Raw genomic sequence first — 20,224 nt, 5'->3', positions numbered from 1 at the left:
AGTTCTGAGCAGCGATGTGGAGTGGAAACCACAATTCCCAGCAGCCACTTGAGCCTGGCCAGGCTGTAGTGCCTGAAGGACAGTTTAGTTCACAGGCCCTGGGTTTAGTCAGTTTTGAAACCCAGTGGGTGGGCTTGTCTCTCATGGAAGGAACAAAAGAGTCGACAAAGCCTTGGGCTGGTTTTGTGGAAGGGAAAGGAGCCTTGGTCGACTAGGCCCAGACTCAGTTGAGCATGATGCTGCTGCCCCTCTTGCCCAGGTGTTGGCACTTGGCAGCTGGAATCCCAGCAAGGAACTGGTTGCTGACTGGTGGAGGAGGCTTTGCTGGGCAGGAAGCATGGAGTGGCACCTGCCAGCTGCTGCCTCGCTTGCTTTGGACCAGCCCTGGGAGCAGAAGCCCGGATCCCTCTCAACCCACAGAGCCCAGGCCAGAGACCAAGGAAACCCTCAAAGAGTGGGCCCTGGCTGTGTGCCCCTTTGGCTCACTGAAGGCCCACCTTCCTTGCCATGTCACTCTGTGCCCCCTGGACCCCCACAAGCACCCCAATGGCGACAGGATTTTCGTGACCGCGAAAGCAGCCAGCACCAAGACATGCCACCCGAGGTCAGGCCTGGATTCTTTAAAGGTGAAATACGATGAAGGGCTCAAGGAAGTGAGCATCATCTCAAGTGACGTGGATGGTGCCGCCTCGGTGGATGTGAGAATGCCAGTGAAGTTTGGTATGTGCAGGAAGAGGCCCTGAAACAAAGCTTTCTTCCATTTGGGGGAATGCATCCTTTCATGATACAGCCTCTGGTGGCCAAGGGGATAAAAGCCTCGTGACTTGAAGGTTGGGTTGCTGACCTGAAGGCTGCCAGGTTCGAATCCCACCCAGAGAGAGTGCGGATGAGCTCCCTCTATCAGCTCTAGCTCCATGAGGGGACATGAGAGAAGCCTCTCACAAGGATGGTAAAACATCAAAACAACCGGGCATCCCCTGGGCAACGTCCTTGCAGACGACCAATTCTCTAACTCCAGAAGCAACTCCTGGGCAACGTCCTTGCAGACGACCAATTCTCTAACTCCAGAAGCAACTCCTGTTGCTCCTGACACGAAAAAAAAAATGATACAATAATTCAGTTTTCCCAGGAAACTGGAGGTTAAATCCTCCCGTTACAAGAAATATGGACACATAAACCTATAAACCTATAAAGCCCTAAACGGTTCTAACCCAACTTACCTGTCCGAATGTATCTTCCACATGAATCACCTCAGAGGCTAAGATCTTCTGGGGAGGCCCTGCTCTCGGTTCCATCCCCTTCCCAGGTGCGGCTGGTGGGGACGAGGGACAGGGCCTTCTCAGTGGTGGCCCTTTGGTTTTGGAACTCCTTTCTTAATGAAATTAGATCAGCTCCCTCCCTCCTGAACTTTAGAAAGAAACTAAAGATCTGGCTGTGGAACCAAGCATTCAGAGAGTAGTACAGTGCAATAGGCAGCTATGACGTGATTGTAACACGATTGGAACGACTCCTGGATTATTATTTCGGATCCTGTGTTGTTTTAACAGTTTTTTAATGTTGTGTCAGTTTGGGGCAGCCTTTTTAAAGATTTCAACAGGTCCACTGACTTTGCTATTTTTAGTTAGTTGATGGCTTGACTGACTGCCTCCAAACTAGGTGGTGCTGCAAGCTGTGGGATTTGCAAGAAAACCTTGTCAGCCACATTGGAACTGCAGTTAAGGAATTTATGATAGAGCTCTGCCCTAAAGGATGCCTAAATATCCTAAAAGCACCAAATCCTGTCTGATCTTGTAAGCTAAGCTGGACAGCCCTGATTTGTATTTGGACAGGAGACTGTCAACAAATACTTTGTGCTGTAGGCTATATGTTAGAGGGGGCATCTGGCAAAACCTTCATATTCCTTTCCAAAGAAAATCCTATAGAATTCATGAGGCTGTCATAAGTGAACATAAGTGAAGTGTCATAAGTGAACAGGTGACTTGAAAGCATACACCGATACACACACACAAAGAAGGGCCAATCTAAAAGGTGACATATGTTGGTGGGACAATTCTGTGTGATATCTTGAGCTGGTCTGTGGGCTGTGCCTTTACAGGCAGGAGCCCTTTTTTGCATTTTGCACATAGGGTCAAGTGGAATAGCCAAAATAGTTGGTGACTATAAAGGCTAGTGGTGTAATAACATGAGGAAAGTCGTAAACTTCCTGTTGCACATTTATGTTGTGAATGTGGTATGGTGCTTCCTTTATTATTTGTAGCTTTGGTAGCTGAAATAACACATTCACTGTGCTGAATTCCATTTATCTTGCAATTTAATATTTATTTTAGACTTGGATATCAAGATATCAGGAAATGGCTGTGTAAAAGTTGAGAAAATTGAATGTGATAACTGCAGAATAGAAACAGAGAGGGGAACGAGCATTCTTCAATCAATAAAGGTACTGAAGAAACATATTTCCATTTGCTGCTTTATTTTCTTTTTAATAAGTCCTATGTTATAAGTGATCTTTATTATTATTACTATTATTATTATTATTATTATTATTATTATTATTATTATTAATGTTGTGTTTATATTATGTTTATTTATACCCTGCTTTTATCTCCCCAAAGGGGACTTATGATTATGAAGTTCTTGCATACGTAGTGAATAATGATGTAAAATCCATCTTGCAGGCCTTTAAAAGATTTGCATTTTTCTGGATTCTATTACATTCTATTGCAGTCCTGCAATGATAGAAAATGCTTAAGAATCAGAGGCTATACTATTATGTATTGTTTCTGAAAAAGTGAACTGTTACCCAAGGAAAGATGATGCTAATATATAAATGACTTATTGTTAAAGGTGATACTAGAGTCCACCAGCCCCCCCCCCCCCCCCAGGTTCATACTAGTGCATATAATTTACTATCATCTGCATTTACTGGAAGTGACTCTCAAAAGACTTAAACAGGATTTTTTTCTCTGGAACTACCCAGTTTTCCCGAATAAATAGACACAATTGATCAGGAAACGAGAAACATACAAGTTGGATATCCCTTGTCTGAAACACTTGGAACCAGAAGTGTTTGGGATTTTGAAATATCTATCTTTGCATATACAGTAGAGCCTCAGTTAACCAAGCTCTGGTTAACCGAGGCTCTGTATTATCTGAGGTGCCGCCGGGGGCGCCTTTCCCTCTCCTTCTCTCGAGTGAAGGGAGCTCGAGAAAAGGAGAGGGAGAGGGAGGAGGAAACACCCCGGAAGCCCCCCGCCTCTCCCTCTCTCAAGTGAAGGGAGCTCGAGAGAAGGAGACGGAGAGGGAGGAGGAAGCGCCCCGGAGGTGCCCGCGATCGCTGCTGCAGTGGCGCTTGTGGGCTGCTTCCCTGGGCCGAGCCCTCACCCCTTGGGAGGCACCCCACAAGCACTGCTAGGCAGCGGCGCTCATGGGTTGCTTTCCAGAGGGCGATGGCTCGCCAAGGGACATCTCCCCAGATCTCCCTCTGCCCTTGCTGGAGGAAGGAGTTTCTTCCAGCGAGGGCCTGGCTGAAGGAGATCCGTGGCACACTCCGCATTTCTCAGAGGGACAGGCCCTTGCTCCAGCAGGGCCTGTCCGAGAGGCGAGGAGCATGCCGCGGATTTTCCTCGGCCGGGCCATTGCTGGAGGGGGCTCTTTCCACCAGCGAAGGCCTGGCCGAGGGAGATCCGCGGCACTCTCAGCCTTTCTCGGATGGACAGGCCCTTGCTCCAGCAGGGCCTGTCCCTCTGAGAGGCAAGGAGTGTGCTGCGGGTTTTCCTCGGCCGGGCCATTGCTGGAGGTGGTTCTTTCCTCCGTCGAGGGCCTGGCCAGGGGAGATCCGTGTGGGCATCCCTCAGCGAGCCCTTGCCCTATCTGAGCCATTCAGTCATCCGTGATGGGGCCTGCCCCTTTATCTTGGATGACCGGGGCTCTACTGTACCATGTTTCCCTGAAAATAAAACATACCCATAAAATAAGCCATAGTAGGATTTCTAAACAGTTTCTCAATATAAGCCATACCCGGAAAGTAAGACATAGTGATAGGAGTGGCTATGTAATGTACAGGGTTGGCTCCTCCTGTCACGTCCAGGTCATTCTGTGCGTACTGCAAGCTGGGGCATAGAGGGAGATGAAGAAAGTGAAAGTGAAAGTCTCCTCAGTGAAGAGGAGCAGGACGCTCTGCTTTAGATATTGTGTGTCTTCAGGAGGAAAAAGCTGTGGCTGCCGTTTTATTCAGCACTGTGGGTCTCTCTCCCCCAGCACCAACCAGCAACAGTCTGTGGGTCTCTCTCACCCTCCGCAAACATCAATAAAGCTGCTTCTCCCCAGCACTGACCAGCAACAGTCTGTGGGTCTCTCTCACTCCATACAAACACCAGGGTACAGGGGAAAAGCTTCAGCAAGCAGTCTGCTACTGAGCCCAGAGACGTTATCCCATAAATGCAGACTGTTGTACAATACTTAATAAAAAAATAAGACAGCCTCTCAAAATAAGCCATAGTGTGTCTTCTTGAGGAAAAATAAATTAAGACAGGGTCTTATTTTCAGGGAAACACAGTACCTGGAGATATTAAATTCTCTGGAAGTCCTGCTATAGTAGTACCTACATTGTCTATACTCTCATGTGTCTGGTTTGCCAATTTTTGTCTAGAAAGGCTCGTGTGAATTGATGTACCTTATTAGGAAAACACTTTTGAGAATGGAAATGTAATGGGAGGATCCTTTTCAGTTGGGTTTAGCTTGCCATGCAGGCAGCATTACATTCTAGAAGGGTGGTTGAGAGATTCAAATGATTCTGAATAGAAATAAAAGAGGGGAGTGGGAGAATAAGAAGATGAACTCTCTTAACATATTTACATTTTCCTTTCAGAGTCAGAAACTTGACATCCAGGCCAAAGGAGGGAAAGTTATCTGCTTGGGAACGATTCAGGGAAACACTGATATTCATGTGACACAAGAAAGTGTAAGCAATATATTTTTTTAATATATTTCTTGACTGCCTCCCCATCTGGTGTCTTCTAGGGACCGCATCACATTTTTTTTTTTAAAAAATTACCATACTTATACCCTGCCTTTCTCACCCCGGAGGGGGAGGCAGCCTTATAACAGGCAACAATTTGATGCCATACACATAGAATCATAGAATAATAGAGTTGGAAGAGACCTCATGGGCCATCCAATCCAACCCCCTGCCAAGAAGCAGGAAATTTCATTCAAAGCACCCCCAACATGTATTTTAACATATATGTTAAAATAACAGTTACAATTAAAAACCAAACAATTAAAACATAAATTATATGGCACATTGAAGTCCGGAAGCCAGGGGACAGCAGTAGAAACCCTGGGGCTTTATGCCCTTATCGTTGTTGATCGTGGGATCCCTTCCCATGATGTTTCCCCACTGTCCCCGGCTTCCTCCCACATCCTTCCTGGCTTCTTCTATGAGGACACCTGACTCCTGTGGGCTTCTTGGCACTGCTGTCATGCTGCCAACATGGAACCCTGCTGGAAGTAGCCTTGCGTCATTTTATTTGCAGCAAGGCTCCATGTGATGAGGCGGAAAATATGTGGAACAACAATTCCCATTATTTTTAGCTATTGTAGCCTGTAACCATAGTTGCATGATAGCTGTCAGATGACTTGATATACACTGCAATTATAGCACTCTATGATTTTTAAATCCTATACATTAGATCAATTATTTTTTTCTGGGTATTTTTGTTGATTTTTAATTTTTCATGTAATTATGGATTTTAGCCCAGACCATTAGTAGTTTAATTGCAGGAGAACCTGCAATGTGTATAGTTACGCTACAGTGAAGGAGTGTTAATACTGTGTCTGTCAAACATGCTATAAGGGAAATTAGAAATTATTGCGGAATTAGCTAAACATGCTTCTCCTTTACCTCTGAAATCAGAGGCATACATTATTCTATTTTGAAATTGCTGCCTATTGTTAACTGCATGCATAAAGAGTGAAAATTCACAAGAGAGCATAGAATCAACTTGTTACATTTCCTGAATTTGGATTTAATGTGCAAACTTAGGCACCTTGCTCCAAAATACTGAGTCATATATATAGGTACATATGTATGCTACAGACAAGAGTGCATACTAATTATTTTACTATCAACTCAATATTCCAAGACAATCATTTTGTAAATGCAAGAACATTAAAAGATTGGTGTGTAGTGGTCTATTCCCTTTGCAGAATTAGGGATCATTTGTTTGACTGAACTTTAGTTTCAACTTGAAGTACTGAGTATTTTCCAGAAGATGGTGTCTTTGGCTTGTTTGGTTTCTCTTTGAGTAGCATGGTTTTATAGAATTTATTGTTGAGATCTATCATGTGGCCCTGAGTGTAGCAGCACCAAGAGGAATAAATATCTCAAAAGTGGACAGTTGAGCACAATCCCATCCATTCAAAGATCTATAAGAGGAGAACAGTATGACAAGTGTTGTTAGTTTATGGGTGGCAGAAATATTAGTTCTAAAAATTTCCTTGGGAATAATTTAAGGCGAAATTGGAAGAGTATGGGATGATCTGCAGTCTCATTTGATTTCCCACAGCCAGGATGAATTGATCCGACAGAGTAGGCGGCAGAACTTCCACTTCATCATCCTGGGGATTATTTCAATATTGTGTGGCATTTAGGTTTTTAGGAGGACTAACATGAGAGAAAATATTATGCTCCAATAAATGTCATCTTTTTCTCTGATAAAGAAGAGCATTCAAAAATCTTGAGGTGTGATGGAAACAAGAATACTTTTATAAAAATGCACAACACAATGAAAATTTATCAAATGAATTAGTTCTGTGTTTTAATTAAAAAATGAGGCAGTTTTTTTAGTGCATTTTGGGGAAAAAACTGTTGAGGACAATTCGTATTCTAATGTATCTGATATACAACTCCAATTTAGACTACAGTACTTTACTAGTGTAGCTAAGAGACAAGGTAGACAAGGATCATCTAGTAGCACATGTTGCTCTGTGAGTGCGGAGAGAATGAGGCCATTTATATTTTCTATGTGAACCTCTTGAAAATGGAGATTTCTCATAGTCTGAAAATGGTTGAAACCAGAGAAATACAAAAAAAAAAACCCGAAAAAAAACCAACCCCTTCAATAAGCCAGATTGAACATAATGAAATTTACTTCTGAATAAATTTATATGCTATCCAAAACCAGATAGTGAAAGCAGCTTTAGGAAAAATTAGGCTGCATTTTGAATCCAAATAAGATTGGATCTTCAAAGACAAACTACATCATTTCTTTTAATCCTATCAGAATGCACCCTTATGGTGAGCACTTAGAGAGGGTCTTTGCACATAGGTCTGGAGACCAACAGAGAGGACCAATGTATCACAATTACCGGTAATCAATACATCAACTGCACTGCCATTTAGTGAGTTGGCTCACTGCCTGATTATCGTACCACTCTGACTTTTTATTACCCTATGTGCTATGGGGAACAGCTCGACAGAAGAAAAAAAAATCACTGTAATGGCTGTCACTGCCCAGTACTCCCACCATCATTAGGATGAGGGAGCATATTTCACTGTCAAACAGCTCTTACAATCAAGAAGGTTGTTGTGCATTTTCAGGGCTGTATGGCCATGTTCCAGAATCATTCTCTCCTGACGTTTTGCCCACATCTATAGCAGGCATCCTCAGCGGTTGTGAGGTATATTGAAAAACTAAGCAAGGGAGGTTTATATAACCGTGGAAGGTCCAGGGTGGGAGAAAGAACTCTTGTCTGTTGGAGGCCAGTGTGAATCTTGTAATTAATCACCTTGATTAGTATTAATGGTCTTGCCAGATTCATATCCTGGCTTCTTCCTGCCTGGGGGAATCTTTTGTTTGGAGGTGTTAGCTGCCCCTGATTTTTCTCTGTTTTCAGAGTGTTTTTCTTTATTTACTGTTCTGATTTTAGAGTTTTTTAAATACTGGTAGCCAGATTTTCTTCGTTATCATGGTTCATAGAATCATAGAATAGTAGAGTTGGAAGAGACCTCATGGGCCATCTAGTCCAACCACCTGCCAAGAAGCAGGAAATCGCATTGAAAGCACCCCCGACAGATGGCCATCCAGCCTCTGCTTAAAAGCCTCCAAGGAAGGAGCCTCCACCACACTCTGGGGCAGAGAGTTCCACTGCCGAACAGCTCTCACAGTAAGGAAGTTCTTCCTGATGTTCAGATGGAATCTCCTTTCCTGTAGTTTGAAGCCATTGTTCCGCGTCCTAGTCTGCAGGGCAGCAGAAAACAAGCTTGCTCCCTCCTCCCTATGACTTCCCCTCACATATTTGTACATGGCTATCATGTCTCCTCTTAGCCTTCTCTTCTGCAGGCTAAACATTCTGTTGAAATTGGCCACATGCTTGTGGATTTCAATGGCTTCTCTGTGTGGTCTGACATGATAGTTGTTAGAGTGGTACAGCATTTCTGTTCTCAAATAATATCCTGTATCCAGGTTGGTTCATCAAGTGCTCTGCTATGGCTGACTTCTCTGATTGAATCAGTCTGCAGTGCCTTTCATGTTCTTTGATTTGTATTTGGGCAATGCTGCGTTTGGTGGTCCCTATGTAGACTTCTCCACAGCTGTATAGTATATGGTAGACTCCTGCAGAGGTGAGAGGATCCCTCTTGTCCTTTGCTGAGTGTAGCATTTCTTGGATTTTCTTAGTGGGTCTGTAAATAGTTTGTAGGCTGTGTTTCTTCATCTGCTTATGCTGCTTCATCCCTATGCTGTCAGAGGTTCCCTTGGTGTAGGGTAAGAACACTTTTCCTCTGGGTGGATCTTTGTCTTTACTCTCATGGCTTGTTCTTGGCCTTGCAGCTCTTCTGATGTTTGTGGTGGAGTCTCCATTGGCCTGTAAAGCTCAGTTTAGGTGGTTTAGTTCACCTTGGAGGAGGTGAGGTTCACAGATTCTTTTCGCACGGTCTGCCAGGGCTTTGATTGTGCTACTTTTTTGACTTGGGTGATGGTTAGAGTTTTTATGAAGGTATCTATCCATGTGTGTAGGATTTCTGTAAGCTGTGTGGCCCAATTGTTGATTGGGTTTGCGGATGACTAGAACATCTGGAAATGACAGTTTTCCTTCATTTTCTTTTTCCACGGTGAATTGGATGTTTGGGTGTATGCTTCTAGAACATGGCCATACAGCCCAGAAAACACACAACAATCCTGACGTCTGATAATCTTGTTCATGAAAGTATGCCCTAATATTGAAATATGATGGGGTTAAAGAAGAAAATAGATTAATGACCTATAAAAACAATTACCATTAAAGAAATTCATTGGGATAATGAGACATGATGTTTGCAGTGTTCATAGCTTAACCTCACACTGTTGTCACCTGTTTGGCAGCCCAATGGTGTTGCCTAAAATATTTATAATGTAGCAGCAGAAGCCACATGCATTGTAGCAACTGGTCAAAGCACTCCTGTAGAGCAAAACCAAAAAATAGCAGGTTGACGTTACTTTTGCTTTGATGCAAATTGCAACATAGGAATGCTACTGTATGTACAGAAGCTAATCAGCCTTACAGTTGCATCTTACTTTGACAATGATGTGGACTTACATATGATGATGACCACCATGTCAGAGTGAGCATTTGTTTTTAGAGTGCCCAGATTAGGCTGTGTGACATACACTATTTTATCCTTCAACAGAAGGGAACAGCTAGAGAGTTCATAAAGATAGCTGAGTGACAGCTATCCTGGCTTCAAACAGTTGTGTCATCTTGCCTAATGGTAGGGCCAGCCCTATATGGGATTGCTGATCAGCATTTGTTCCTGTAATATTTACTTTTGTTTGCACCTGTTGTTTTTCCAGTGCCACCAGTGGCATACAGTTCAATTAATATGAGAGTTATGTGCATGAGGAAATGTACACAGGCGATGCCATGGTATGCATAAGGATTACTTCCAACATTACAGAAGGGGTGGAGAAGAGCATGACACATGTTAGGACTGTTGTTTTTTGGCACCAGTCCCACATCAAGTTTTGTGGTTTGTTTTACTCTTTAGTTAAAAACCTGGTTTGTATGGTAGTAATTACCTCCCAAAGATATTTTGATTTTTTAAATGAAGATGACAAAAAAGAATACTTATATTAAACATAGTAATAATTCATCTTGCAATGGCTCTTGGGACATTTGCATTACGTTCATATGTAAACCTTATGCAACTTAGTTGAAACCATCTGAGTAATTAGTATGGATTTACAGCTGTCGAATTAGGCATGAACTCCAACATGTTATAGCACTTATTTCCCAAGTACAATACCAGGGCAACCAATGTTTGGGGAGCGAGAAGTTTGCTTTGCTTTCTCATAGAGCAATTTTTGTTAACAATTGGGCTGCATTATATCTGCCATGTGGGCTTTTTTGACAGTTTTGTTCCAACGGCTCCAGTCATCGTTATGTAGTTAGCTTTCCAGTGTAATCCAAGACTGTCAGAGGTTTATGGTTTTGTAGTCTAATTCCCCTGGTGCTGAAATTGGACGCTTTCTGCTTCAACCACTCAAGCAGAGTTCTAAAACAAGGGGGAAGGAGCAAGAGAAAAATGAGGATTAGAAGCTTTAAAGTTGATTAGTTCAAAATTGATCTCATTTGAAGTACTTCAGCTTTAGATTACCATATATACCCTATATAGTATACTCATGTATAAGTCTAGAAATTTGAGTAAAAAAGCAACCATCTAAAACTGGGCTAACTTATTTATGAGTATTATGTATGCCTTAACTCTTATCAAAGGAACCATACCCTTCTCTTAGTAGAATGGTGAAAGGCAAAAGCTTAGTCTGTCCTGGGAGAACTTTTAAAAAAGCACCATCCTCCTCTGTTCTCTTGACTGTAATGGCACCACTTCTGGTTTTTTTTTTTTTTTTAATGCTCACTTTTGGAAATGGTGGCAGGGGTGGCTGGCCCTGAGGTGGCATTGGTGTTTTCCCCTCTCTGCAGAATGATCCGCAGCTTATACATGAGATTGACATACATGAGTATATATTATATTCATGCATAAGTTGATCCCACATTTAAGTCAAGAGCAAATTAGGAAGCCAAAATTAATGCTCTATGGATAAGTTGACACTAGCAGAAATTAAAAATTGCATTTAGACACATGAACACAGACCTATTACCGGTAATGTCTGAACTGTGCATGCACTGATAGTAATTGGAGCAAATTGTGGTTAAGAACTTGCCTAGCAAGAATTGAAGCAGGGAGTGTTGTGTCCCGTAGAGAGACCACATTTATTGACGTTCACCCAGTAGAGTTGATGACTTTAGTATGACCATTTCTTTCCAAGGAATCGCCATCAGTTCCACCTCATTGTGGATTTTTTCATTTTACAAGGCAATGATGGATAGTGCAGATATTAAACTGAATTAATCCATAGATATAAATCAGATATGGTGGGTTGCAACCTTGTACTTGAAGAAGGATTCAGCTGGAAAATTAAAGGCATACTGGATGTTTTATTAGAGCATAAATCAAGCTAAGCCATAGAGAACAGAGTTACATTTTCTAGGAGAGATAAGTATCAGTTATATTTTTTGTGTTGACATAGTTCTTAATGGTAGAGACTGTCCATCTGGTAAAATGTTTTTAGAATTTTAGTATCTTTTTTATTAGCCCCAGTATTATTTCTTTCTGCCTATTGTGTTCTTCTATATGTCTTTCAAATAGAACATATCAGCTGATCCTGTGCACAACTGGTTTGAGCTATTATTTCATGTGGCCTGGAGCTTTATCTGCACGACTGCAATGTGTTGGATCTCTTCTCCATGTTGTGTTCACAGATGCCCACCAGACTCAAATAATATAGTAATGGTTACATATGTTGTATAACTGTCCTTGTTGCTTTGGTCTTTTACCTTAATCACATTACTCCAACAGTTTAGGCAAAATATAATGTCCTTGTGTTGGGCACACTGGTTGGACTTAGCTTTGCGCCAAGTACCAAAGCAAAATTCACATGAAGTTCCAGCAGAATCATGTTTTGCCAGCAGTTCCTGGAACAAGCCAAGTACAGAATGCCAGACAGTTTCTTGGACAAAGCCCTTCTCTTTACGCAGGATAACACATTGGTAAGCACATCAGAAAGAAAGGCCAGGTTCCAGGGTACAACCATGGGTGGAGAGCCAGACACACATGGGGACATCAACCAACAGAGAGGCCCCTTGGATTTCTGATATAAATTCTATTTGGATTTCCCACTAGGCCAATGACTAATTTGGTGACGGGCAGTAAGTAGGATTGGGGCATTCATGCCAAGATATCCAGAAATCTATTCTATTCTCTCTCCAAGCTTCTATCCTGTTACCTGGTGAAAGCTAAAATTGAAGTTTCTGTTCCAATCAAATGTTCATGACAAAAATACTGAGTTTTTCACTTGTTGATATCAACTTTATAGTATATACTTATGTGTAAGTCAAGAGTAGGTTTGAGAGCCAAAATTATGGATTTTTATATGATCCATAGATAAACTGAGGGTCATTTCATGGTGGGAGGAAAACAACAATGCTGCCTCTGGAACAGTTAGAAGATCTTGTCTTTTATCCATCCATTTGTAATGCTCTAGCCATGTTGTGATGCCACGTGCTGTCTGGGCTTTGGTAGTATATCCTTATAGATGGTTTCCTAGTGCAGAATAACAACATGTATTACTGTTCTTCAAGCTATCAGATTAATATACTATTATAAAACATCATTTTTGTGTTTGAAAATCAGTGTACACCTAATTCCTACTTGACTGATGTGTCCTGAGTGGCCATGTGAGGGTTGGCATTGATAAATCAAATGGAAGTAGAGCAGATATCACAGTATTAACCAAAAAGGAGTGTGGAAACACATATCAGAGGTGGCAAACCCATTGACCTTCTGGGTGCTTTGTCGTATACCTTACCTTCCATCAGTCTCGCCATGCATGGCCAGTAGTAAGGAACTGTGGAAGTTGATCACATCTTGTGGTGAGAAAGTGGCATTAAAAGTAACCACCCGCAATCTTCAGTTTTATCTCTTGCATAATATTTTCAGTTTTTATTATACTCCATATCAGGCCTGCAAAACCTGTGGTGCTCCAGGTGTTTTGAGCTTCAGCTCCCAGAATTCTTGACTATCAGACAAGCTGGCTAGGGCTTCTGGAAATTGGAATCCCAAACAATTAGAGGGCCACAGTTGTTCAGGCCTGCTCTGTAATACTGGTACATCATATTTGGATGAAGGTGCATGGATTTTTTTTAGTGCATCTTAAAGTGTCATGTACTGTACAGCATGTTTGAAAATGTAAATTATAGCTGTAAATTTAAGATGAACAGGTGCTTCCCTGTTGCCTGGAAGCCAAAATCAAAAGCAAATACTACTTTACAATTTCTTTCTTTTACAGACTGTGAGTATAGAAAAGCTACAAGGTTCATCTGTTAATATTTCTACAACAAATGGTTTAATAAAAACCAAATATCTTTATGCAGAATCTTCATTTCTGTCTTCAGCAGCTGGTGACATTTTACTAGGGAACATTCACGGTAAGATAGTAAAAGACTTTTGCTTTCCACTTAAGAGCTGTGTTTATTTAATCAATGCCTTTTAAAGGAAAATATTCTTTTGTGTGCCTAACAAAATGTCTAGCTGTGTTTATAAAGCTGAATATAAGAGTACAACTGTCATTTTAGCCACTTGGGAAATTTCCAAATCAGATGAGATTTTAAAAATAAGAGCATTGTGTTTATTAATAAAGCTGACTTTTGTAAGGTTCCTGATCTCTTTGTGGTGCTCGCAGGTGCCATAAATTGAAATCCTACTATATTTATATGGGGGTGGGTTCCACTGGACACTGTGCGATTCATGAATTACGAAAGCTGTAAGGGTTGCACTGTAGATAGTTGGTAACACACTAAATTAGAAGTACCTATAAGGTTCCCACATACACCAAGGTTACTCTGATCAAGAATAAGAGAATCAGCTGATCATCAGATTTCAGGCACAACATGTAGGGAATGATCTACATCTTGTGTCTTCATAAGGATAATTTGAAAAGATGTCTTTGTTGAACTGCAAGTCCCCACTGACCCTATTGGATGGGAATTCATGAGGAGTTGTCCAAAAAACAATGTTTCCAAGCTCTTTTAGCAAGAAGCAGCTACAGAAATTGATAGGTTGAGATACATTAAGACTTTAAAATGTAAAATAGAAATATGGGGCAGGCAAAGAAAAGAAGATTATCTAGATTGCCGTCCAAATGTTTATTGTGGTTGCTATGTAACTACTAGTCCAGGTTTGGAATAAATTCAAGAATTACTGGGGTGATAGAAATGTGGGGCAGGAACTGTAGTATCAACTCCTGTCTAGTCCAAAATTTCTTAGACTGTTTCCACTTCCAAACACTTTTTTGCCTGAGAAATTATTATGCAACCCCAGATATATGAGATAGGTATACAAATCAAACCTTTACCGATTTAAAATAAAGAAATTTGTTTTAAAACAATTTGTAATTTTTAGTAATCTTTCTCCTACTCTGCACAAAGAATTCAAAGGGAAATAAGCCCTTGTAGCCAGCGTTGTCATAGGCAGATATGTCAACACCAAGAAGAGGCACAAGTGAGACATCTGAGTCAGGAGACAAAATGGGTGAAAGAAGCGCGAAGAATCCAAGAGAATCCAATTCATCTCTTGTTGTGACAAAAACCCAACAGGACAGAGGGGTGGGAAGGAGAGGCCAATGGAGAGAGGGAGGGGAGGTAGGAGAAGGGTGAGAGAAGGGAATGGACAAGAGACACGCATATGGGAGAGAAAAGTGCTTCCTCTTCTACCCACAAGCCTCAAGCCTGGGGTTCTCACCAAATCTCTCCCTTCCTCCTTCTCCCAGTAACACCAGAAGAAGGTGCCTTTTCCCTTCTTCCTCATTCCCTTGTCCTCTTTCTCTGGCCCCTATCCTGTCAGAACTCTGCTTTTTCCAAATTTGTTGCAACCCCAACAGAAAACCACAGATCCCATTTGAGGTTGCGACCCATAGTTTAAGAAGCTGTGACCCATAGTTCTCAACCTTTGATCCTCCAAGTGTTTTGGACTTCAGCTCCCACAATTCCTAACAGCTGGTAAGATGGCTGGGATTTCTGGGAGCTGAAGTCCAAAACACCTGGAGAACCAAACGTTGAAAGCCACTGGTCTAGACAATGGCCAAACTCAGACCTTCTTAGCTTTCAGCGAAAGGACTACCTCATTTGGCCCCAAACAAATTAGAGACTTCCTTTTTTATTAATCCTCCTTCTGATTAATAACTGTATTTTTCTAGTGCAGTTGAATAGTTCCACTAGTGGTCCAGCTAAAAACATCACACTTTCTCTATCGTCATATATATGTGTGCACACACACATTGATATAAGATACTCATTGTGTACATATGTGCCCTCAAATCTCTGGTAAACATATGGTGAGCCAATTAAGTTGATAATGTTTTTTTTAAAGCAAGGAATACTCAGAGATGGTTTTGCCAGTTCTTTCTTTCTGAAATATAGCCCACAGCAATTTGCATTCATTGTCCAACTACAAATTGGGGCTGCCCCTGTTAGTTTCCCAGATCAGATGGGAATCTGGTGCCTTTAGGATATTTAGGCCTTTAAGATAGTAATATATGAAGTAAAGCTGTTATCTTGATAGAAGTGACGACCTGGATTCTTTCCAAGCAGTTCAGAGCTTGAACCAAATTAGATTTGATCTGGATGACCTGTGCCATAAGCTGGAAAGGAAGAATGTGTCCCTGTTCTTTTTTTCTGGATCTCTCAATAACTTCAGTCATAATATCCTTCTGGTCCAATTAGCTGAACATACCCAACGGGTGATTCTGGGGCACAATTTTCCAGCCCCTTGTCCATTGGTCTGTGGGATTCCAAAAGATCCAATACTTCTTAGACTTTTAACACCTACTTTCTAAGAAATATTTTAGGCTATTTTAAATAACATTTTAATTGTTTTATCTATTTCAAGTTTTAAATAAGGTTTTTCTGTTCCAGGCTTCTGGTAGGTTGAGAGGCAATAAATAATACTATAAATAAATAAACAAGCAGAACCCTATTGCATCACTGTAGTATAAATCAACAACGAGTGGAAAGCCCAGCAATGAGAAGAAATCCCACTGGCATATCAATCTTTCTTTGTAAACAGAACTTATTCCTGTTATAGCAGTGATCTGGGAATACTGTGATGACAGGTGATAGAAACATGGGGGTGAATTGCATATATGAGAAAGAGCATGTCTAGTATTGACTTTCTCCAGGGTCAGTCTGTAGTGGTGTGGGAAGGAAGCTGAAATTCTGTCATATATTTGAATTGGGCCAAGATCTGCAGAAGTCAATGGGCTTTATGATTCTTGGTATAAATTAGCCTTATGATGACTGGTGGCTCTACTGATTTTGCTGGAAATGTGTTTCTGGTATTTGGATTGGCACAGGGCATTCCAACCAGTCCATTGCTCATTTCTCTACTGTTCTTGATCAAGTGTCATATGCTCAAGTGTCAAAGGAGTAGAGACTTGGGGATATGACTAATGTGAGGCTCCTATATGTTAGTAACAGTAGTGGTTCGGGTGTGGGTGTACCGTTCCTCTAGTCATCACCCACCAGACTCCTGGAGTCCAGATTTTCCATGCGGTGGTGGTATCCAGCCATGGTGACTCAGAGCAGAAATTTTTGCTGAATGTGAAGACTACCCATCTTGACAAACTCTCTGAAGTACAGTACTATAATAATACAACAGTCAACTGTTGTGTTCTAACTTCTTTGTACCTTAGTTCCGGTGTTTTCCCTCCCTAGTCTTTCTGTACAGAACCTTTTCTTCTTTTATAGTTAACTGGCTGCTAACTGAAATCCTGGCTAGCATCCCAGACTTTAAAACAGAGCCAGGCTGACTGGGCACATATGGGCTTCAATAAATAAATACAATTTTATTTTTAAAATCATGGAACTATGAGCTATATTTAGTAGCCATGTAGATCATCGTGGACAATTTTCAATGTTTCATTCAGTGTTTCTAACTCTCAATAGGTGGTTTGTGGGAGCAGTCAGGTTTGTATGTATGTATGTATGTATGTATGTGTGTGTGTTTATATACATATATATATCTATATCTATATCTTGACTGTTCATAAAGACCTATTTGGAATATTTTGAGTAAACATATGGAGGACAAGTGTGAAGTACTTTTCACACACCCCTATGAAAACGCGTTGCAATGTTTCTATTTAGCAAAGCCAAATAGAGTGCTATCCAGTTTAAACAAGATAACTTTAACATTACTTCATGCTTATATTTGGAGTACTGTTAATGGAATGTTTTTGGAACTCTCTGCACTCTTTCTTTAACAAGTGCTCCTTCTATAAAATGTTGTTTTAAAAAGAACAGAAATGAAAAATAAACACTTACCTGGGAGTAAGTCCCATGGATTTCAGCAGGATGTATTTCAGAAAAGACATGCATAGAATGGCACCTCTAATTTATGTTTTATAGGAAATTAGAACTATGTAGAGAGCAAAGAGAAAATGAACAGGTCTTGGTATGTCCATGTGTATAGATGAAGCTGTACAAATACAGAAATTCTATAAAGTAATTCTTTCCAGCTGGTGGCTTGAGGCTAAGCAGTGAGCCACCACAAAATATTCTGGGTGACACAAGATTTAGGCAGGCTTCAGGGAAGCAGGATTGCTCAATTTCTTGTAGGAAAAGCCGTTTTATTTTTTTAATGAAATCATAATCAGAAATGTTTGGTGTGTTTGAAAAAAAACCCTCCTAATTTTGGACCATCCTGTTTATGTGTTTTGGGTACTTCAGAAAATCAATTTTAAGTGACTTCCACTTCCATCTGAAAGTTTTCTATATGAAAGGATGGTCCACTTCTGTCAAACATTGCTTAAGATGTCAGACAACATCCATGTATCTACTGTGTGTTATATTTGATAATTGTTGGCTGGTCCAAACTACAGTAGAGTCTCACTTATCCAAGCCTCGCTTATCCAAGCCTCTGGATAATCCAAGCCATTTTTGTAGTCAATGTTTTCAATATATCGTGATATTTTGGTGCTAAATTCATAAATACAGTAATTACAACATAACATTACTGCATATTGAACTACTTTTTCTGTTAAATTTGTTGTATAACATGATGTTTTGGTGCTTAATTTGTAAAATCATAACCTAATTTGATGTTTAATAGGCTTTTCCTTAATCCCTCCTTATTATCCAACATATTCGCTTATCCAAGCTTCTGCCGGCCCGTTTAGCTTGGATAAGTGAGACTCTACTGTAGTTATAAGCAATCTGTACTACGGCATTGACCCCTCCAGGGGTTTGTAGATTCCAGTTCCTATTAGTCTCAGCCAGCATGGACAGTGGTTGGGATGATGGAAAATGTATTGGTCCAACAAAATTTAGAGGATCACATGTTCCCTTTGCGGTTTTGCCTAGTTACCTCATTTTAAAACTAGGATATAGAACAGTGCCAAGCACAGTGATGGCCCATGAGCTATTGTCTACACAAGCTTCCTGAAAAGAACCAGTTATAGCCAACAGGCACAGATATGATGTTGCTGCCTAGCATTTTGGGGAAAAGCCCTACTGGGCCCCTACATCAGATAGACTTAAGAAGATAGATGTAAAAGTGTAAAAGATAGGATTGTAGTTGCATCATTTTATGCCATTGCAAGCTACTTCCATAATAGTTTCAAGATAGATGTGCCCTAGAACAGGGGTCCTCAAACTTTTTAAGCTGAGGGCCAGTCCACAGTCCCCCAGACTGTTGGGGGAAAAATGAATTCCTATGCACACTGCATATATCTTACTTGTAGTGCAAAAAACTATGACAATGCTATGTATAAAATGAAGAACAATTTAAACCAGGATAAACTTACTAGTATTTCAATGGGAAGTGTAGGCCTGCTTTTGACTGATGAGATAGTCATGTTAATTAAGATTGTTGTTGTTGTTGTGTACCTTCAAGTCATTTCAGACTTAGGGTATCCCTAGGTCTAAAATTTAGTCCAGGGGCTGGGTAAATGTCCTGTGGGCTTTAGTTTGGAGACCCCTACCCTAAAACAAGCTGGCATCCATATGCCAATGGATGCGTATGTTCAGACATAGAAAGATCCCATATCTAAGGCATAATGAAATCTTATGTCTCCCAACTTCTCTTCTTTGTGAGAGAAAGCTTGTCTTGTCCTTTCTGATTAATCCAAAATGCAAGCTAAATGTCCCTTTGCATGTTATATTTAATGGCATGGCTTGCAACTGTGTTGCTTAAAAATAATTATCACCACTGCTGCTCCATTCTAGACATGGAGATAGATGATTTTCCTTGGAACCATTAAATGCAGTTTTGAACCAAAGCCATGACAACCCATGTCAAGATCCAATATCCATTGATAGAAAAATATCCTATTGATAGAAATCCTCATTGCTCCCCCTGCCCTCAGCTAGAATTCAAAGTACAAAGAACATTCTGACATGGCTATAAGCAACATATAATATAATCATTCCATGCAGTGGTTACTGATGCAATGTAACTGGACTCTCTGTATCTATACTTATTGGCCCATCCTTGTCATCTTCCTTCAAGGCTCAAAACAAAATGGATTACTGACGTATTATCCCTGAGCCCTCATCAGGATTCTGCTAATTCTGAAGGAGTGAGAAACTTAAAAGGAAATGTAGAATACTAACAGGATGTATTCATATTTGAGAAGTAGTGTGTCCTCAATTTATTCTTGAAGCTTAGACTTCTATCCTCCTATCTACAGATAAACAAAGACATGCAGGAAAATGGTTCTAATTATGAAGAAAATAAAGGAAAGTTTAAATTGCTTATGTCAATGATATACTACCACTCTCCAAACTTTTTATCTGCTGACTCTCAGCACTAATGCAGAACAAATAAACAATTTGGCCAAACATAGATCTCTCCACACCCTCCCCAGAGAATCAAGATTTAAGGGTTAGTTAGCACACAAATTACAGGCTTCGTTAAGTACTGTAATGGTGGAACAATGATAGGACCACACAATTTTGGAGGAAGCTCATCTTTCAAAGCAATCTGTTGGAACTGCCTCAGTTAATATGATTTGTGGAAACTGAGTTGGCCTTGAAATGTTTATCATTCCTTAAGGATATCTTTAGAAAAACATCGACCAAAGGAGGTACTGAATCTTATTTTGAAAGATCTAAAAAGTATTTACATACAATC

The 20,224-nt window shown here is 40.7% G+C and overlaps 1 protein-coding gene across 1 annotated transcript in view; it reads left to right on the top strand.

Moving 5' to 3' along the window:
* The first annotated feature begins 11 nt into the window (after positions 1 to 11).
* The window catches only part of fam185a (family with sequence similarity 185 member A), a 55,747-nt gene continuing 35,534 nt past the window's right edge, over positions 12 to 20,224 (top strand). The window contains exons 1-4 of the mRNA XM_062983545.1: positions 12 to 720; positions 2,328 to 2,437; positions 4,868 to 4,960; positions 13,386 to 13,524. Of these exons, the coding sequence (XP_062839615.1) occupies positions 234 to 720; positions 2,328 to 2,437; positions 4,868 to 4,960; positions 13,386 to 13,524 (829 nt within the window). The 5' untranslated portion in view covers positions 12 to 233. The remainder of the gene's footprint in view (positions 721 to 2,327; positions 2,438 to 4,867; positions 4,961 to 13,385; positions 13,525 to 20,224) is intronic.

Source organism: Anolis carolinensis, chromosome 5 (assembly GCF_035594765.1).
Source record: "Anolis carolinensis isolate JA03-04 chromosome 5, rAnoCar3.1.pri, whole genome shotgun sequence".
Taxonomy (NCBI): domain Eukaryota; kingdom Metazoa; phylum Chordata; class Lepidosauria; order Squamata; family Dactyloidae; genus Anolis; species Anolis carolinensis.
The sequence above is the reverse complement of the archived record's forward strand: the minus strand, read 5'-3'. Positions and strand labels throughout refer to the sequence as shown.